Source organism: Protopterus annectens, chromosome 10.part0 (assembly GCF_019279795.1).
Source record: "Protopterus annectens isolate FY-2018-M chromosome 10.part0, PAN1.0, whole genome shotgun sequence".
NCBI lineage: Eukaryota > Metazoa > Chordata > Ceratodontiformes > Protopteridae > Protopterus > Protopterus annectens.
The window spans coordinates 308,323,399-308,345,678 of record NC_056744.1 but is presented as its reverse complement, the minus strand read 5'-3'; the positions used below and the strand labels follow the sequence as shown (position 1 = coordinate 308,345,678).

At 45.1% G+C, this 22,280-nt stretch overlaps 1 protein-coding gene across 1 annotated transcript in view; it reads left to right on the top strand.

The window, feature by feature from the left end:
* Nucleotides 1-22,280, top strand: part of LOC122813060 (cyclic AMP-dependent transcription factor ATF-6 alpha-like) — a 2,557,378-nt gene that overhangs the window by 551,997 nt on the left and 1,983,101 nt on the right. The window contains exon 7 of the mRNA XM_044085178.1: nt 7,386-7,600. Within this exon, the coding sequence (XP_043941113.1) occupies nt 7,386-7,600 (215 nt within the window). The remainder of the gene's footprint in view (nt 1-7,385; nt 7,601-22,280) is intronic.

The window sequence follows — 22,280 nt, the reverse complement described above, 5'->3', positions numbered from 1 at the left end:
CAAGACAAATTGGTTTTAAACGTAGTTTCCCTAGGATACAGATTCCACTTCCACTCACTCCCAACCCAAAGTGGATGGCCAGACCTCCTCCCAAACCAGTGGGTGGAGGCCCAAAAACAAGTTCTTTCTCTCCTCAGTATCAGGGCTATTCAACCTGTCCCAGCAGAACAAAGGGGACAAGGTTTTTATTCAAGACTGTTCCTGGTTCCCAGAAAAGAAAACTCCTGGCATCCTATTCTGGTCCTCTCTATTCTCAACAGCTTTCTGGTGGTTCCAAAATTCAAAATGCTATCTCTTCAGCTTCTTCCTATGCTAGCCAAGGATGCCTGGCTGGCAACCCTAGACTTAAAAGAAGCTTATCTGCACATCCCAATAAGGGAATCTTGTAGGAAATACCTACGCTTCAGGGCAGGCTCCATGCACTATCAGTTCTCTGCATTTCCCTTTGGCTTATCTACTGCGCCCAGGGTATTCACAAAGTGCCTAGCTCCAACCATTACAATTTGCAGGCAGAATATTCAGATTTACCCATAACCGAACGATTGCCTGATTCAGGCAGAGAGTCAGGACTTGCTGTTTCACCACCTGGCACTTGTAAAGAGTCTTCTAACCTCATTGGGGTACACCATCAATGAGAAGAAATCACACCTATTACCCTGCCAACAGATGCACAAGCCAGTGCATTTCTTCGTGCTGGTCCCAAGCCCAGATAAATGGGGAGGGTTGCGTCAGGAAGGGCATCCGGCGTAAAACATCTGCCAAATGAGATGTGTGCAAACCAATACAGATTTACATACTGGATCGGTCGAGGCCCGGGTTAACAACGACCGCCACCAGTACTGTTAGCCGACAGGGTGCTGGCTGAAATTGGGCTACTGTTGGCTGAAGGAGGAGAAGGAGAAGAGGAGGGGGGTAGGCATGCCCGAAGGCAGGGAGAGAGGAGGATGGTTAGGAGTCTGGTAGTGAGGGTAGGAACTTTGAATGTTGGCAGCATGACTGGTATAGGGAGACAGCTACCTGATATGATGGACAGAAGGAAGGTTGATGTATTGTGTGTACAAGAGACCAGGTGGAAGAGAAGTAAGGCCAGGTGTATTGGAGGTGGGTTCAAATTGTTCTATTATGGTGTGGATGGGAGGAGAAATGGGGTAGGGGTCATCCTGAAGGGAACGGTATGCCAAGAGTGTTTTGGAGGTGAAAAGAGTGTCTGATAGTGATGTTTATAAAGCTGGAAATTGATAGTGTAATGATGAATGTTGTTACTGCATATGCTCCACAAGTTGGGTATGCGATGGATGGGAAAGAAAAATTTTGGAGTGAGTTGGATGAAGTGGTGATTGTACCCAAGGATGAGAGTGTGGTGATCAGAGCAGATTTCAATGGGCATGTTGGTGAAGGGAACAGAGGGGATGAGGAAGTGATGGGTAGGTATGGTGTTAAGGAAAGGAATGCAGAAGGTCAGATGGTAGTGGATTTTGCAAAAAGGATGGACATGGCTGTGGTGAATACGTATTTTAACAAGAGAGAGGAGCATAGGGTGACGTACAAGAGTGGAGAGAGATGCACACAGGTGGATTATATCCTATGCAGGAGGGCCAGTTTTCACTTTGAAGGAGATTGGAGACTGTAAAGTGGTGACTGGGGAAAATGTAGTTAGGCAGCATAGAATGGTGGTCTGTAGAATGACATTGATCAAGAAGAGGAGTGAGTGTGAGGGCAGCACCAAGGATCAAGTGGTGGAAACTGAAAAAGGATGATTGTGAGGTGGAGTTCAGGGAAGAGTTAAGACAGGCACTGGGTGGCAGTGAAGAGTTACAGAATAGCTGGGTAACTACAGCAGAGCTAGTAAGGTATATGGCTAGAAAGGTGCTTGGTGTGACATCTGGACAGAGGAAGGAGGACAAGGAGACTTGGTGGAATGAGGAAGTACAGGAGAGTATGCAGAGAAAGAGGTTGGCGAAGAAGTGGGTTTGTCAGAGATGAAGAAAGTAGACAGGAGTATAAGGAGATGAGGTGCATGGCAAAGAGAGAGGTGGTGAAGGCTAATGATAAGGCATATGAAGAGTTGTATGAAAGGTTGGACACTAAGGAGGGAGAAAAGGACCTGTACTGATTGGCTAGACAGACGGACTGAGCTATGAGAGATGTGCAGCAGGTAAGGGTGATACAGGATAATAAGGAAACATACTCACAAGTGAGGAGAGTGTGTTGAGCAGCTGGAAAGAGTACTTTGAGGGGCTGATGAATGAAGAGAATGAGAGGAAGAGAAGGTTGGATGATGTGGGGATAGTGAATCATGAAATACAATGGATTAGAAAAGAGGAAGTAAGGATAGCTATGAAGAGGATGAAGAATGGAAAGGTTGTTGGTCCAGATGACATACCTGTGGAAGCATGGAGGTGTTTATGAGAAATGGCAGTGGAATTTTTAACCAGATTGTTTAATGAAATCTTGGAAAGTGAGAGGGTGCCTGAGGAGTGGAGAAAGTGTTTTGGTATCGATTTTTAAGAATAAGGGTGATGTGCAGAGCTGTAGTAACTACAGAGGGATAAAACTGATCAGTCACAGCATGAAATTATGGGAAAGAGTAGTGGAGGCTAGGTTAAGAAGGGAGGTGATGATTCGTGACCAGCAGTATGGTTTCATGCCAGGAAAGAGCACTACAGATGCGTTGTTTGCTCTGAGTGTTGATGGAGAAATACAGAGAAGGTCAGAAGGAGTTGCATTATGTCTTTGTGGACTTGGAGAAAGCATATGACAGGGTGCCTATAGAGGAGTTGTGGTATTGTATAAGGAAGTTGGGAGTGTCAGAGAAGTATGTAAGAGTGGTACAGGATATGTACGAGGGTAGTGTGACAGCGGTGAGGTCTGTGGTGGAAGTGACTGATGTGTTTAAGGTGGAGGTGGAATTACATCAAGGATCAGCTCTGAGCCCTTTCTTATTTGCACTGGTGATGGACAGGTTGACAGACGAGATCAGGAGTCCCCGTGGACTATGATGTTTGCAGATGACATTGCGATATGTAGTGAGTAGGGAACAGGTTGATGAGACACTGGAGAGGTGGAGATATGCTCTAGAGAGGAGAGGAGAGGAATGAAGGTCAGCCGGACTAAGATAGAATATGTGTGAGTGAATGAAAGGGAGGATAGAGGAATGGTGAGGATGCAGGGAGTAGAGTTGGCGAAGGTGGATGAGTTTAAATACTTGGGATCAACAGTTCAGAGTAATGGCGAGTGTGGAAGAGAGGTGAAGAAGAGAGTACAGGCAGGGTTGAGTGGGTGGAGAAGAGTGTCAGGAGTGATTTTGTGACAGACGAGTACCAGTAAGAGTGAAAGGGAAGGTCTACAAAAGGGTAGTGAGACCAGCTATGCTGTATGGGTTGAAGACAGCAGCAGTGACAAAAAGGCAGGAGTCCGAGATGGATGTACCAGAGTTAAAGATAAGATTTGCACCGAGTGTGACGACAGTAGACAGGATTAGGAGTATGTATATTAGAGGGTCAGCCCAGGTTGGACAGTTTGGAGACAAAGCCAGAGAGGCGAGATTGCATTGGGTGGACATGTGCTGAGGAGGGATGCTGGGTATATTTGGTAAAGGATGTTAAGCATGAAGCTGCCAGGTAAGAGGAAAAGAGGAAGGCCTAAGTTAAGGTTTATGGTTGTGGTTAGAGAGGATATGCAGGTGGTTGGTGTGACAGAGCAAGATGCAGAGGACAGGAAGAAATGGAAACAGGTGATCCGCTGTGGCGACCCCTAACCGGGAAAAGTCAAAAGAAGAAGACGACCCTGCCAACAGATTGTATTCCTGGGAGCAAGCTTGAACACAGCTTCACAGATGGCATTCCTCACTCCAGAGAAACAAGTTTATTTGACAACCTACTTCAAACTACTGGCCACAGAAACCCAGCTATATCTGCAAGGAAAATCCTGCAAGCCCTGGGGTTCATGGCCTTTTGCATTCTGTTAATTCCATATACAAGACTGCATATGAGGAAACTTCAATAGTATCTAAAATGTCTATGGTGTCAACATTCTCAGGACCTGGAAATGATGATTTCTATCATTCCCTGTCTAAGGGCAGAGTCCTTTGGTGGGCAGAGGCCTGTTACCACAACAAGGGACTGCCTTTCACTCTACCTCCTGCCGCCCAAACCCTAACAGAAGCATTAGACTATGCATGGGGGGCTCGCATGGCAGGGCAGTGCATTCAGAGCAAATGAAACCCAAAACAGATGCAGCTGCATGTCAATCAAAAAGAAATGTTAGCTGTACAGAATGCTCTGACACCCTTCAAAGATCTTATTCTTCCAGGACGACTGTTGGTAAAGACAATCAACACGACAGTTATATGGTACATAAACAAGGCGGGGGGAACCCATTCCTACCCACTGTGCAGACTAGCCATGGCTCTCTGGAACACAGCCTTGAGCTACCGAGTGAACCTACAAGTTCAATTCCTGCCAGGCAAACTAAATTCACTGGCAGACGACTTAAGCAGAAACCTCATGAACCCTCACAAATGGAAACTGGAACCCAAAATATTCAAGCTCTTGAGGGACAAATGGGGGACACCAGAGGTAGACCTGTTGGCCTCCCCTCAGAACTACCAATTGAACAAATTCTGTACCAGAACTCCCCACAGTCAAACTTGGAAATTGGATGCCCTGTCCTTTTCCTGAGAAAGCCTCTCAGTTTATGCCTTTCCCCTCTCTGCCTCTCCTCTCCGAAGGTTCTACTAAAGATCAAACAGGGCAAGCCAAGGACAATATTGATTGCACCAGACTAGCCACACCAGCACTTGTAACACCTTTTGCGCAGTCTGATAGTGCTACAACCATGGCACCTTCCTCAGACCCCTTCCCTGCTGTCCCAGCACATGGGCTAGATGCTGCACCCTCAGCTTCAAACCCTGAACCCCATGCAGCCTGGCTAATCCCCTCAGCTCACCTCTAGCACCCCTCAGTAAGCAGGTGCTGGATGTCATTCTTGAGGCAAGGAGGCTTGGTACTATAAAATCCTATTCAGAAAAGTGGAAAAGATACTGTTCCTGGAGCCAGGCTCAAGGAATGGGCACAACAGTGCCCAGCTTACCTCATATTCTAGATTATTTAACAGAAGTACTCCACAAGGGCCTGTCTTTCTCTCCAATTAAGATTCATGCCTCTGCCATATCAGCACATTATAATACTGAGCCACCCTCTTCCCTCATCCCTTGCTAAAACAATTCCTTAGAGGGGCCAAAAATTTAAGACCCCTCAGGAGAGCTCCCAGTCCAGCCTGGGACCTTAACTTTGTATTGGAAAAACTCACTCTTACCCCCTTTGAACCTGCTGCTACAGCAGAGTTGAAATTCCTTTCCTGGAAAACCGCCTTAATTCTAGCCATAACTTCAGCCAGAAGAGTTTTGGAACTGCAGGCCCTCATGGCAGTGGAACCCTTCATTATCTTCCACGCGACAGGATTTCCCTCAGGACTAATCCATCCTTTATGCCCGAGGTGGTGTCTGGTGTGGCTCTCATTCATTTGCCTACTTTTTTTCTCTAATCCTCAGAATAAAGGGGAAAGGATACTACATTGTCTGGATGTACACAGACAGCTTGGATTCTATTTGGACAGGACTAAGCCTCTCAAAATCTGACCAGCTGCTAGTTAGCTTTGCTGCAGGGGCAGAGGGGAAGGCTATTTCAAAGCAAAGCATATCAAAATGGATAGCCCATTGCATCCATTTCTGCTACAAGCCCCATGGAAAACCTATCCCACAGGGGATTAGAACACATTCCACCAGGGCTGCATCTACCTCTATGGCATTTCTCAGAGGAGTTCTACCAGGGACATCCTGGAAGCTGCAACCTGGAACTTTGTACATACATTCACCAAGCATTATCATCTGCCTATCTTTTCTAAATCCAGAGCTGGATTTGCCACAGTAGTCTTACAGGGCCTGATTACTAGCCCTAATGCTCTTTAACTAACTCCTCCCTTCCTTAGCTTTGGAAATCTACCCAAATGTGATGACTGCAACAGTGAAACATGAAGAACATAGTACAGTTGTGCACACTTACCATAAATGTAGATGTTCAAGTGTATTCACTGTTGCGGTCCTGGTTACCCTCCCTCCAGCCTCCTGACTTCTCTTGACTTTTACCTTTCCTTTTCTTGTTTGGCATATATTATATCATGGGTATTTGCTTTTTGCTGGGGGTGTTCCATACCATTTAATTGCTTCCTATTGTGGGGGGCACCTGACATCTGAGTCGAGAAAAACTGATGTAATGGCGTCGGCTGCATGTTTTATACACCTGACAACCTGACGTCATGGAAGAAGTGACAGCATCCGAAGCAGAAATCCGAAGAGACTGGTATTCATGCCGGCTGAGGGCTACCTGCAGGCAGATAACCCAAATGTGATGACTGCAACAGTGAATACACTCTAACATCTACGTTTATGGTAAGTGTACACAACTGTACTTCACTCTCATTCCTTCACTGCACCCCTGCAAACATACTTGTCATCTGAATACACTGAGCAGGCGTCCTTCCATCAAGTCATCAAGTTTCACTTTTTTGTTGTGATATCGCCTTCCTGGTGGTGGTGATGGTGGTTGTATGTTAATATTTGGGTCTAATTTATAAGAAAGTAAGATGCTATTCACATATTTTATCTAGGCAGCACATTGTACTAAGTCAAATATTACTGTAAATGTTATTTGTTGGGGAACTGCCCCCCCCCCACCACCACCATCTGATACGGGGGCTGTCCGCCCACCTTAGTCTCTAAGTAATGGTAACGTTTAGGTTGCACTGATTTTATAGGAAGTGGAAAAGCTGTGTGCTGTTTTCCTGTTGGTGCAACCTTGGAAGTTGTATTTTTAGGGATCAGGGGAGGGGAGAGCAGAACACCTCTTTGGACATGCAGGAACACCTCTTCATCAAAGCTTGAATCTTTTGCTTTTCACAGCTGCATTGGTTTGAAGGGCTGTGCTGTCAATAAAGTGGTTATTAACAAGTCTGTTATAACAGTAGCTCTAAATACCCAGGAATATTCAGTATAGATAAATTGTGTTTTTAGATTAATACAGTAAATTTGTTATGAAGCATACATCTGCTGGCCAAATGCATGCCAACCATGAGCTTCATTTTGGAAAGCTTTTGAGTGATCTCAGAACGAAGTAAAAGACTTAGTTTGCTGAGAAAGTGATGGTTTATCTGGGCTGTACTTTTAGGCTGCCTACGTGTTCACTTGCTCACCAGTAGAGTAAATGTTTCATTTGACAACCAGGGTACCATATTGTTTGTGTAGCCATGTGAAAATCAGTGTGTCAGTGTCTGACTGAAAACCTGATTGGTAACTATAGTAACAGTTTTATATTTTTTCTTTATTCTAGGCCACCCGCTGTTGCTTTCACAGCCCACTATTGTGCAGCTTCCATCTCCACCACTAGTTGCTGCCCAGCCAGTTATCACTGTTCCCAGTGGGACACCTCAACTTCAAGCATTTAATGTACTGCAATCTGCGGACTACAGCCCACCAAACAAAAAAATGGCAGGAACAAAGCCACTAGTGCAGACATCTGCCCACCGGGGCAGCACTAGTACAGATGTAAGTTAAATGGATCCTTTTGTAATGCTGAGTTTTTGTTTCATTTGCGGCAGTGATTGCATGTGAGTGAAGTGGTTTGATGTTCATAATGAGTGCTGCGGTGGTAGCATTCCTCATTGTAGACACGCCATGGGAAATAAATTAACACCAGTTTCTTATGGCTGACTAGCAAGAGACTTGTGCATAGGAGTGTTACCATGGTGGGCTCTAGATTTGTCAAGTATGGTTACTTTGAGGCTTGTTTATTGTTTTGTCCGTCACTTTGTTTGTAGCAGAAAGCCTTGTACCATAATTTAGGGGTAAGTGTTGCTCATTAATGGCTGTGTTAGTACCAGTGATTCTGATTTGTCACTCATTAATGGCTGTTAGCACCAGTGATTCTGAGTTATCACCAGAATTTGATAAAAGCAACTGTTTGCAGTTACTTGTCAGGGGATGGGGGCTTGTGATGTGCATTTGCCGTTTTCATTTTTATTGACCAAGTAATTCATTGGCAGAGCCCCATTTTCACTGGAGGACAAAGAAGAAATGACTTTAAGTGCTGATGATGATTATATGTTTAAGGAACAACAAAAGTGAATAAGTAGCTGGCAAATAACATGCTAATGTGAAGATGCCAAACTCTGTAAATATAATCATTACAACTAAGGTGGTCTGTGATATGCACAAAAAATGTGTGCTCTATATTAACAGCAGCAAATAATTAGGTGGACACAGGCTGTACCTACAAAACATTTCCTAGGTATGAAGATCCCAGACTTTGTGAATCAATGACTGTTACTGCTAGGAAGTAGCAGTAAAGGGAGCAGATGATTAGATAATTCTGCCAAGATAGTCAGGCAAAGAAAAAATGAGTGTCGGTACAGTGCTAATTGTGTAATTGTGCCAAAAGGAGGAAACCAAATTCACCAAGAAAACAACAGTTTATATTGTATTGTGTAACAACATTCCAGTACACTTACAATACAAAGCTGTAAGAAGGTGCTCTTAGTAAAAGTGTCAGACTGTTTTAAAGGGTGAGCAGGGAACTCGAGAGAAGGTAGGGGAATCTGAAATGAAAGAGCCAAGCAGGTGAGGCACTACCAGTGGTTAAAACAAAAGGTCGAAAGGGCAGATTCTGAAAAATATAGATAAAATGAAGTGACCGAATATAATGATTACATATGAGAGGAAGGATGGCTGAACTACAGATGACCACTGATAAGGTATTTGAGCACTGTTCCTCCCTGTACAGAGCTTGCAGGAAAGGCACGTTATCACCAAAGGCATCGAACAGGGCTTGTTTGCAGGTATGACCTCAAAGTTCACAAGCAGTAGGTGAGGTAATAGACTTAACTTGCCCCGTGAGGCCAAGAATACAGGTTACACATCAAGTCAGAGTGCAAAAAGAGCTTAATGCACAACTCTTGGAACGTGTGCACTGAACAAATTCAGCAGGATTTAGAACTGGTGTGTCGCCAGCCTTGGTGACTGTGGCTGTAGGATTTAGATGGTTAACAATATTTTGTGCATTATTAATAACAATGATAGTGAAATCACAAAAACAGGAAGTAATAGTTTGACGAAAAACTATTTTACTGAGTGCCCTGTTACATGGCAGGTACTTTAATACTGAATATGACAAAATTAACAACACAAAAGATTCAGGGAATGGTCTGTGAAAGCTGAGACAGACCAGGTATGTAAGCCACACCTCAGATGCAGAATATTGAAGGTTTAGTGTACGAAGTAGAGTGACACCAGCCGTGCTCAGTGAGTGTACCGTGAATTAAAAACATTGTAGCAAAGTAATTACATACACGTGAATTAAAAACATTGTAGCAAAGTACATACGCCTTGGTTACCAGGGAGGCCACGAGACTGCTGTCAGCTACCAGCAAATCCCAATAATTTCTCATAACACACTGTGTTAGATACTATTTGAGAGTCCGGGTGCCAGCCTGGAATATGCTGGTCGACACTGTGTTAGATACTATTTGAGAGTCCTGGTGCCAGCCTGGAATATGCTGGTCGACTCTGTGTTAGATACTATTTGAGAGTCCGGGTGCCAGTCTGGAATATGCTGGTCGACTCTGTGTTAGATACTATTTGAGAGTCCGGGTGCCAGCCTGGAATATGCTGGTCGACTCTGTGTTAGATACTATTTGAGTCCGGGTGCCAGCCTGGAATATGCTGGTCGACTCTGTGTTAGATACTATTTGAGTCCGGGCGCCAGCCTGGAATATGCTGGTCGACTCTTGGAAGGTAATAAGTAACATGGAGAGCTTTTAACCATAATGTTCGCATGTCTTTGCCCTGCTGCCAGTATCCTTTGCAGTAGTGGTGTCAGGATCCCATTTGACTATAAGGGGATCAGAATGGTGCACAGATGTTTGTCCTTTCTGTCCTCTGTTTTCTAACCACATCAGCTTACCTAGCATTATGGATGGAAAATTTCCTACAGTTTCTCCAGCCATCCTGGTCAAACATGGGCACACTGAGGGAATGTAGCAATTGCCTCATGTACACGGACAACCCACTTCTAGTCCACACACATTCATTGAGAGAAATGCATCTGTATCAAGAATGTAGAATCCAGGTGCTCTCACTCACCAGTCAGTTCATCTGAAACTAAACAAGTTGTCAGCATGCATACCTCACCTCCTACAGCTACAAACCCAACAACACATAAACCTACATATGCGGAGGTCTTTACAGGAAGCTTACCTAAACATCAGAGACCTGCTAAACACAAGCACACTTTACATAATACATCATCTGCAGAACATAGTACACATAATATCACACACCAGTCAAGCCCCTAAGGCACAACACACAAGCATCTTAGTCATAGGTGACTAAATTGTGAGATACACACATGTCCCTCTCACCAGGTTGGATAAGGAAAAAGTCATGGTCAGCTGTCTGTCAGGTGCCAGGATCCGCTACATCACACGTGCTCAAGTCTCTCAACAACAGGCACTGTTATGACTGTCATGGTCCATGTTGGTGAGAATGACTTGAGATGTTCCTCACTGAACTATATGAAGAGAGACATGACTGAGCTCTCTGCTTGTGTGTCTCAGGCAGATGTCCTTCAAGGATGCATCTGCAGTCTTAACAAATGGGTTGTCCTGTCGTCAGGCAGCCCTTCGGTCAGCCGGATTCCAAAGTCTGGGTCTGGCTTCGGCTGGTGTCGCACTTCACCCGACGTCATTGCGGCAGTTATTCGGGTATAAAGGCATCAGCCGACGCCATTTTCCTCAGTCTTTCTTGCCGTGGCGCAAGCAGAAGCTGTTCGCAAGTGCCGGTCGGTCAGATCCAGAGATTACTACTACCGAATACTTCTTCGAAGACTTCTATAAAGCTAAGTACCCCGTTGGGGACTCTTTCTTGCCTCAGCCGATGTCAGAGAAAGTTGTTAACTGTTTATCTTGTGGGAAACAAATACCTCATAAAGATTTCCACTCCTATTGCATACATTGTTTAGGCCCAGACCACGACGTAGCAGCTTGTCTAGCCTGCTCTTCTTTTAACCGACGGACGCTTAGACGTCGGTCGGATTTTGCTGAACAGATTTTTGGCTCTGATTTTGCCTACATTATGCTGTCGGATCCTCCGACTACGCAAATTACTAAAAAACGCAAAGAAAAGGACCGACACTCGCGGTCCGCGGTTTCGGCCGAAACCGCGGTTAAGCAAACCACGAGTGTCTCTGTTTCGGCCGAAACCGAGCAAGCGGTTCTTTCTTCAGCCGATAACTTCCCTTCCACCGAGGCCTCTTCTAGCCTGGTAGAGACGGTCTCTGAAATCCAACCTTCTGTTGCGGTTTCACAGGATTTATCAGACACCATTCCCCTGGATGTTTCAACCCCTGCACGTGGAGCTGCTAGGCCTCCTCCAGCTATGTCTATTAAGGCCTTTGCCAGGGCTAAAGCAGCCAAAACAACGAAACCTGTGCCTGCCAAGCCCCCTTCTCACAGGCCCAGCACCAGCTCCCACATGCTTTCTTTGGCTGAGGATCTCATATCTTTAATCCGTGGAGCCCAGCCTCATCCAGACAGGGCCTCTCTCCCTCCTCCAGAAAAGAGACCTAGAGCAGAGCCCCCTGAGCCAGTATCCGCAGATGATTCTTCTGATGACTCGGAACATACAGACCCTCCTGAGGGTTCTTATTCCCCTTACGAAGATTCTGATGCTGAGGAGTCCATCCCTTCAGCCTCTCCTCCTGAGGAATTTTCCTTTGGGGAAACCTTGCATGCTATGAGGGAACAATTTCAGTGGCAGGGCCAAGATTTCACAGACTCTAGAAAGAGGCTTAGGACCTTTCTACATTTGCCACAACATAGACCTTTAGCTATACCTCCAGTCCTTTCTGTTGTGCATTTAATGATGCTTGCACTGCTCCTGATTCTTTACCTCCGGCTCCTGTTAAGCCCGATAGGTACTACAGGGTCCCGGACACTCATCACCATTTCTATAAGGCTCCTGTTGCAGATCCAGAGACTATCTCCCAGGGCCCTAAAGCTGTAGCAGCTACCTCTTCTAAAAACCCCCTCCCCTCTGAAAGGGAATCCAGGTCCTTAGAGAGATGGGGTAAAAAAGTTTACACCTCTGCTACCTTGTCAGCTAGAGCTTTGAACTGCCAATTTCATATGATTCAATATCAAGAGTTTATGCTTGATCAGTTGACTAAAAAGCTGTCCTCTGAAGAATCTTTAGATAAAAAGTATGTTCAGGAAATGGTACATAACATACAGCAGGTTAGTAACCATTCTCTAAAATGTGGCTATGATGCACTGGAGGCTTCCTTTAGATCAGCCATGACTGGCACAGTTATTAGGAGGCATGCATGGTTGAAAGAACAGGCATTACCAGACCATGTCAAATCAAAGCTTTTGGATGCACCTATGGACAAGGTCAATTTATTTGGTTCCCCTGCACAACAGGTACTAAAAAAGATGGAAGAGAAAGCAAAATCTGTGCAAACAGTGAAAGATTTCCTACAAGTTCAACCTCCAAGGTTTAGCAGGAACTGGCCCTCCAAGAATTGGTCCTTTCCGGAATCCTCTAAGCCACAAAGAGGCAGGAATAGGCGCACTAGAGGCAGAAACCAATCCAGGGGTGCCTACAGGGGTCGCCAATGGCATGGTAACAACCAACGAGGCACGGATACAGCCACCACCACTACAACAACTCAATCTCAGTGACTTGGCGGTGGTACCGCCTACCAGGGAACAACTACAAGCACCCTTAGGAAAGCTAACCTTATTTTCAAGAAACTGGCACTGCATTACAAGAGAAAAATGGATTTTGCAAACTATAGACCAAGGTTACAGGTTCCATTTCCATACTCTACCAGAAAAGAGAGGAATGCCAAACCTACCACCTACTCAAAAGACAGAAGCTCTAAAGCAAATATCTCAATTATTAAAAATGAGAGCTGTGGAAAAGGTACCATCTATGGAACAGGGAAAGGGATTTTACTCGACTCTTCCTGGTACCAAGGAAAGAAAACAAATGGAGGCCTATTCTAGACCTGTCCGCTTTAAACACATTCCTCATTGTTCCCAAATTCAAAATGCTGACCTTACAGCAGCTTCTTCCCATGCTGGGCAAGGAGTCTTGGCTGGTATCTCTCGATCTCAAGGAGGCATACCTGCACGTCCCCATAAGACCAATTTGCAGAAGATACCTCAGATTTCTTGCAGGATCAGAGCATTATCAATTCTCAGCATTGCCTTTTGGCTTATCTACTGCGCCCAGAGTGTTCACGAAATGCCTGGCATCAGTTATAGCTCATTGCAGACTTCAGGGGATTCAAATTTACCCCTACCTGGACGACTGCCTGATACAAGCGGACAACAAAAACAAACTAACAGAAGACTTACAAAGAGTCATCTACCTACTGCAAGCCCTGGGATATACAGTCAATACAGAAAAGTCAAGGCTGATTCCATCCCAAAGAATAACCTTTCTGGGTGCAGAACTGGACACATCAAAACAAATGGCATTCCTAACTGCAGAAAAGAAAGAACAACTTCCTCTCTACTTCTTGGCATTAACAAAGCAGAACCATCTGACTGCAAGAAAAGTGTTACAAGCTCTAGGCTTCATGGCATCCTGCATAATACTGGTCCCTCATGCCAGGCTGCATATGAGAAAGCTACAGTGGTACCTAAAGAATTTGTGGTCCCAGCACAAGCACAGCCTAGAAACCAAAATTCCAATGATCCCATGCCTGAAACAGGAGTTCCTATGGTGGGCTCAGGCCTGCCAATCAAACACAGGACTGCCCTTCTGCAAAAGTCAACCGAGACAAACCATCACGACAGATGCCTCAGACCTCGGATGGGGGGCACACATGCTGGGCAAGTGCATTCAAGGCCTATGGACTCAAGACCAGCTACATCTGCACATAAATCTAAAAGAAATGATGGCAGTGAAAGTGGAAATCCAGGCATTCAGACCTTTTCTCCTAGAAGGCCAGTTGATGATAAGAACAGACAACACCACAGTTATGTGGTACATCAACAAACAGGGAGGCACACACTCATACCCTCTATGCCGGCTGGCACTCGACCTATGGGATGTGGCTCTGAGCTGCAACATTCAGTTACAGGCAATTTATGTACCAGGGAAGGAAAACATTCTAGCACACATATTAAGCAGAACTACAACAGATGCCCACGAATGGATGCTGCATCCGGACATCTTCAAAACCATCACAAGAAAATGGGGATTACCACAAATAGACTTGTTTGCATCCCCATTCAATCACCAGTTGAAGAAATTCTGCACAAGGACTTACCACCCACTTGCTTGGAAGGTGGACTCCCTTTCTTTCAGTTGGAAAAGCCTGACAGCATACGCATTTCCACCACTTCCTTTGATGCACAAGGTGCTTCTGAAGATCAAAGAGGAACGTCCGAGGATCATTCTGATAGCTCCAAACTGGCCAAGACAACATTGGTACCCACTTCTGAGGAGCATGTCCAGGGAACAAATATGGACGCTGCCCCTGATCCCTTTACTGCTAACACAGAGCAACTACAGCATCCTGCATGCAAGTCTAAAAACTCTGCAGTTAACTGCCTGGAACATCACATAACACCAATTAACCCGAATTTATCCCAAAGGGTTAAAGACATAATACTGGAGGCTCGTAGACCTTCCACAAGAAAGAATTATGCAGCAAAATGGAAAAGATATCTCATCTGGAGTACTGCAAAGGGGCAATATGTGACACTGGTGAACATAGCCAACATCCTGGAGTACTTGGCAGAGCTTTACCATACAGGCCTGTCCTATTCTTCCATCAAGATACATGCATCAGCTATTTCAGCAGAATACAGCTTGGATCCTCCTGTCTTCTCACATCCTCTGCTCAGACAGATGTTCTTCATCTCACATTGCTGCAGTCCTTACATATGGGTAGTCCGCTGTCCTCGGTCGGCCCGAATACCAAAGTATTAGGCTGACGTCGGTCAAGGCGCTTAAAACTGACATCAGAACGTCAGGGTACAAATGCGCATGACCGACTTCATATCCTCAGTCTTTTTTGCCGCATGGTCCGATGCAGAAGCAGCGTTGCAAGTGCCGTTCGGCATTCTGAAATTTTTCGAGTTCGGAGTTTCATACCGAATCCAAGTTGGCTAAGTACCCCGTTGGGGAATATTTTGGTTTTTTCTTGCCTCAGTGTATTACCGGATGTCAGAAAAAGTGAATAATTGTATTTCTTGTGGGAAACAGATACCGCATAGGGATTATCATTCTTTGTGCATTCCTTGTTTGGGGCCTGAGCACGACGTAGTCTGGTGTCACTTTTGTGCTAGGTTTAATAAACGCACTATTAAGCGAAGGTTAGATTGTGCTAGGCTGGTCTTCGGAAAGCGGTGCAATTATAATATGCCGCCGGATACTCCGACGCCCGCTTCCACGAAGAAGCGCAAAGACAAAGCAGTTAAACCCAGGCAAGATGAGTCGTCTGTTCCGGACGCCGGTTCTTAAGAGGCTTCAGTGGAACCGGTGGTTCCGATGGAGGCTTCTCTGGAGTCTCAGGGGGAGACTTTGTTTTTGCAGGATGTGGCCTCTCAAGAGGCAGGTCAGGCTAAAGGGGCTTCTCAGGTTTCTGTACTCCCCTCCCAGGGTGGTTAGACCCTCTCCTTCTGTTTCCAAGGCTTCTTCCAGAGGCAGGCCAGGTTTAGCTTCTGTTGGTGTCAGTCCTAGTTCAGCAGGGTCTGTGCCTAAGAAGCACATGCTTAAAATGGCAGAAGATTTGATTACTCTGATTAGAGGTTCTTTGCCCCCTCCTGAGAAGAGGCCTAGGGTGGAGCCAGAGTTGCAAAGTTTTGAGCAGGCTTCGGATGTTTCAGAGTCTTCGGCTGAAGACTTGCAGGAGTACTCTCCTTATTCTGATTCTGATGCAGAAGATTCCACTCCTTCTGCTTCTCCTCCAGAGGATTTTTCTTTTTCAGAGACACTTCATTCTATGAGGGAGCATTTTAAGTGGGAAGGTCAGGACTTCTCTGATTCAAGGAAAAGGCTTAGGGAATTTTTGTTTTTACCTCAACATAGGCCCTTAGCTATACCCCCTGTTCTGGATGTTGTGCAAGATGTATTTTCAGAGGCTTCACTTAATCCTGATTCTCTGCCTCCTGCGCCTGTTAAACCGGATAGGTATTACAGGGTGCCTGAGGCTCATAAATATCTCTATAAGAGTCCTAGGGCGGACCCAGAAACTGTTAGTCAAGGACCCAAGGGGGTCAAGGCCTCTGTTGTAAAGAATCCGGTTCCTCTAGATAAAGAGGCCAGAGCTTTGGATAGATGGGGAAAGAAGGTCTATACATCTTCTACCTTAGCTATGAGGGCGTTGAATTGCCAGTTTCATATGTTGAAATATCAAAATTTTCTCCTTTCGCAATTGAAATCTAAGGTGGATGCTCTGGCAGAAGGCATTGACTGTAAAGAATTACAAGATTTGGTGCATGTCTCTGAACAGGTGGGTAAGCATTCTTTACAGTGTGGTTTTGATGCTGTGCAGGCCTCTTCTAGGGTGGCTGCCACTGGTTCAGTTCTTCGCAGGCACGCCTGGCTTAAGGATCAGAATTTATCTGACCATGTTAAGACAAGGATTTTGGATGCTCCTTTGCAGTCTGAAGTGTTGTTTGGTCCACCTGTGGAATCAGTCCTGAAGAAATTGGAAGACAAGGCTAAGTCTATGCAGACTGTTAAAGATTTTTTGCAAGTTCAGCCTCCAAAGTTTAGTAGAAATTGGCCTGCTAAGGGGTGGAAGTATCCTTCCTCTGATTCTCAGTCTAGGGGTAGATCTAGACGTGGTAGGGGCAGAGCTCAGGGTTCCTTCAGACCTAGAACATGGAGTTCACCTGCACAGTCTTGAAGTGAGGGCAGGGGCCAGTCCTTTCGTAAACAGGCCCAATGACCTACTTTTTCAGCTGCCAGATCCTTCTTGCCTGGCAGCACCTTTGGGAGGAAGGTTGGCACTCTTCAAGGAAAATTGGATTTTAATTACCCAAGACAAATGGGTATTGGATATCATACACCAAGGTTACAAGTTTTATTTCCATACTTTACCTCCTTTCAAAGGCATGCCAGACGTTCCTCCTCAACAAAGACTAGAGGCTCACAAACCGATTTCTCTGCTACTACAAATAGGAGCTATACAACCGGTCCCTCTGCCAGAAGTGGGCCTAGGATTTTATTCTCGCCTGTTTCTAGTACCAAAGAAAGGGAACACGTGGAGACCAATTTTGGATTTATCTATCCTCAACACATATCTGGACATTCCCAAGTTCAAAATGTTGACGCTACAACAGCTTTTACCTCTGCTGGGCAAAGATCACTGGATGGTGACTCTGGATCTCAAGGAGGCTTACCTTCATATTCCTATCAGGCCCTGTTGCAGGAAGTATCTGTGTTTTCGGGCTGGGACTTTTCATTATCAGTTCTCTGCATTGCCCTTTGGCTTATCTACTGCCCAGAGTGTTCACAAAGGTTCTGGCTCCAGTGGTAGCTTTCTTCAGGCTAAGAGGAATACAAATCTATCCTTATTTGGACGACTGCCTGATTCTGGCTCAAGGAAAGGACGAACTTCTTCATCATTTACAGTATGTGATGGCAGTGTTAAGATGCCTAGGGTATTCTGTGAACGAAATAAAGTCCAGTCTAGTACCCTCTCAGGACATGTGCTTTCTGGGTGTGAGACTGAATACAGCATCCCAGATGGCCTTTTGACCCCGGACAAACAAAAGAATCTTTCTCTTTACTTCCACCAATTGTCTCGTCAGTCCAGGCTGACTGCAAGGACAGTCCTTCAAGCCTTGGGGTTCATGGCATCTTGTATTCTGGTACTTCCCAATGCCAAACTGCATATGAGGAAGCTACAATGGTATCTCAAAATGTATGGACGCAGCACTGCCAAGATATGGACACTGTCATTCAGATAATACCTTGCATCCAAAAGGAATTTTTGTGGTGGGCTCAGGAATGTCACCTAAACAAGGGACTCTCTGTGACCCGACCAGAGGCGAGTCAGATTCTAATGACAGATGCCTCAGACAAAGCTTGGGGAGCTCATCTGAATGGAAAGTGGATACAAGACACGTGGCCTGCCAGACTTCAACATTTACATATCAACTTGAAGGAGATGTTAGCAGTCCAATTTGCATTGATAGCTTTCAAGGATTTGCTTCTTCCAGGGCAGGTGTTGATTCTAACAGACAACACAACTGTCATGTGGTACATCAACAAGCAAGGGGGGGACACATTCTTACCCTCTATGCAGACAAGCAATGATTTTGTGGGAGACTGCTCTCAGTTTACAGCTGAATCTTCAGGCAAGGTTTCTGCCAGGAGCACAGAACTCCTTAGCAGATGTGTTGAGCAGACAAATTATGGATCCCCACGAGTGGAAATTGGATCCTCATGTATTTCAAAAACTGACAGTGTTATGGGGAATTCCAGACATAGATCTGTTCGCTTCTCCTCTAAATTACCAGCTGCCAAAGTTTTGCACAAAAAGGTTTCATCCCACAGCTTGGAAAGTGGATGCTCTCTCATTCAATTGGAGCAATCTTCATGTGTATGCCTTTCCACCACTGCCTCTCCTCCCAAAGGTACTCCTGAAGGTCAGACAGGACAAGCCAACCATGATTTTAATAGCTCCGGATTGGCCTCGACAGCACTGGTACCCATTACTGAGAAGTCTGGTACGGGAGCCTCCATGGCCTTTGCCTTCGATTCCACACCTGCTGTCTCAGGAGAACAGTCGTTTACTCAATGTCAAACTTCACTCTCTACATCTAACAGCCTGGCATATTCTGTTTTAAACTCTGGAGGATCTCAACTTCCGCAACAAGTTTTGAATGTTATTTTGGAGGCCAGGAGGCCTAGTACAAGGAAAGTTTACGCTGATAAATGGAGGAGATTTTTAATTTGGAGTACAGCAAAGGACTTTGATGTTTCTAATCCTAATTTGAGTGTTGCTCTTCAGTACCTTACTGAGTTATTGGACAAAGGTTTGTCCTTCTCCTCTATTAAGGTTCATGCTGCAGCAATTTCTGCTCACTATGACTGTGACCCACCATTATTTTCTCATCCTTTGTTTCAGCAATTCCTTAGAGGGGCAAAGAATATAAGACCCCCACGTAGAGCTCCTACTCCTGCTTGGGATCTCAATTTTGTGTTGGAGAAACTCACTCTACAACCTTTTGAGCCTGCAGCGACTGCCGAGTTGAAATATTTATCATGGAAGACTGCTTTTTTGTTGGCCATTACCTCTGCGAGAAGGGTTTCTGAATTACAGGCCCTTATGGCGGTTGAGCCTTTCCTAATTTTCCACAAGGACAGGGTATCTTTGCGTACTAACCCTTCCTTTATGCCTAAAGTAGTTTCTAGTGTGGCTTTAAACCAAAGTATTCATTCGCCTACTTTTTATGCAAACCCCCAAAATAAAGGGGAGAAGATTTTGCACACTTTGGATATACACAGACAGTTGCGATATTATTTGAGCAGAACTAAAGGGTTCAGGCAGTCTCAGCAGTTGTTTGTTTCATTTGCTTTGGGTTCTCAGGGCAAACCTGTTTCAAAGCAGACTATTTCTAAGTGGATTGGTTTTTGCATCGCTTTCTGTTATTCCCATCATGGTAAGGAGATTCTAGCTGGGATTAGGCCTCATTCCACTAGGGCTACTGCCACTTCTACAGCTTTTTTAAGGGGGGTGGCTACTAAAGATATTTTGGAGGCAGCTACTTGGAGTTCAGTGCATACTTTCTCTTAGCATTACCACCTTCCACTTTACTCTAAATCTAGGGCTGGTTTTGCCACTGCAATTTTACAGGGCATTTTGGCAGCTCCTAATGCTTTATAGTTTTGCCATCCTCCCTTACCTCTGCTTTGGGATTCTACCCATATGTAAGGACTGCAGCAATGTGAGATGAAGAACATAGTACAGTTTTGTACCTACTATAAATGTAGATGTTCGAAGATCCACATTGCTGCAGTCCAATTTACCCTCCCTCCTTCCCCTCTGTAGTTAGAGTTGGTTGTGTGGTTTGGGTTGTGAATATTGTAAATATTGTAAAGATGATTAGTGCAGGGGTGGTTGGTTGTTTGTTGCTGTTTTTTGGCTTTGGCCTTTCTTTTTAGGGCCTTCTGACATCTGGGGCAAGAAAAGACTGAGGATATGATGTCGGTCATGCACATTTGTACCCTGACGTTCTGATGTCAGTTTTAAGCGCCTTGACCGACGTCAGCCTAATACTTTGGTATTCGGGCCGACCGAGGACAGCGGACTACCCATATGTAAGGACTGCAGCAATGTGGATCTTCGAACATCTACATTTATGGTAGGTACAAAACTGTACTTTTTTGAGAGGAATTAAAAATGTAAAATCTCCCAGAAAACCCCCATTGCCAGCATGGGACTTGAATTTTGTACTAGAAAAACTGACTCTTCCTCCTTTCGAACCAGCAGCAACAGCAGAATTACAATACTTATCCTGGAAAACTGCCTTCCTGCTAGCAATAACTTCAGCAAGAAGGGTTTCTGAACTGCAGGCATTAATGGCAGTGCAACCCTTCCTGATCTTCCATCAAGACAGAGTGTCCATGAGAACTAATCCTACATTTATGCCTAAGGTGGTATCCAGAGTTTCTTTAAATCAGGCTATCCACCTCCCTACATTCTTCCCCAACCCACAGAACAGGGGAGAAAGGCTCTTACATACCTTGGATGTACACAGACAATTATGCTACTATCTGGACAGGACAAAAAACAATAGAAAGACTGACCAGCTTCTGGTAGCATATGCAACAGGGAAGGAAGGGAAACCAATTTCTAAACAGACAATCTCCAAATGGATAGGAAATTGCATTAGATTTTGTTACTCCTACCATGGAAAGAAAACTCCAGAGAACATCAGGCCTCACTCCACAAGGGCTACAGCCACTACCACAGCTTTCTTACGAGGAGTGGCTACCAAGGACATTATAGAGGCTGCTACTTGGACCTCCGTGCATACATTTGCCAAGCATTATAACTTACCTCTATACTCTAGTGTGGTCTCCTTTAAGGCCCCTGAGCCAGTGGTAAACATTACTCAAACCGCTGAATCACTTACAAATGCCTTCTACCAGCACCTACAGGACTGCATGGATCAGGCAATCCCAAACAAAACTAAGACTCTTTGTACCAAAGGCAAGCGTCCAGTCTGGTGGACCCCAGCCATAAACAAGCTCTACAACAAAAGGAGGAAGCTACTACAAGATAGAGCAAAATCCTTGAAAGGTAAGACACCCTTGATCATTATAAGTAAAAAACTAAGAGCTCTCATAAAATCATCCAAGGCAAATTTTGAGAGAAAAATCGCCAAGGATTCAAAAGACAATCATAAGGCCTTCTTTAGCTATGTTAGAAACCTAGGAGGAAACTCCCAGATATGCTCAGAATTAGTTCAAAATGATGTGAAGATTACTGAACCTACACACATTGCCAACATACTGGCTGACAGGTTCAGTGCAAACTTCTCCCCTCCCCCAAAGGAGAGATATCTATACCAGAGGATTGTAGCCCCAAAATCTCCAACCAGGTGAGAACTGCTCTCTCCAAAGCAAAAACACAGCATCCATGGGACTGGATGGTGTCCCGCTGTGTGCTCCATGAACTCGATGAGGAATTAAACCCGCAGTTAGGACAGCTGTTTAATCTTAGCCTCACCTCAGGATACGTACCCAAGGAGTGGCGACGCGACTGTGGTCCCACTTCACAAGGCGGTGCCTCCACCGACCCTGAAATTACCGTCCCATTAGCTTGACAAGCCATATCTGCAAAGCCATGGAGAGGATCATAATGGAACTCATAAATAAAGACATAGGGAACTTGCAGACTTTGGATCCAACCCAGTTTGGCTTTGTCAAAGGCAGTTCATGCCTTTTAAACTTGGTTGACTTTTTCGAGACAGTCACCAAGGCCATTGATGAGGAAAGGCAGTCCATACAGCCTACCTTGACCTGGCAAAGGCCTTGACACAATACCCCACTCAGGTATCATCAAAAACTCATCAGCTTGAATGTAAACCCATACATCACAAGATGGGTTGCAAACTGGCTAAGTGACAGAACCCACAGGGTCAGAGTTGCTGGAGCCATGTCAGACTCAAAGCCTGTCACAAGTGGTGTCCCA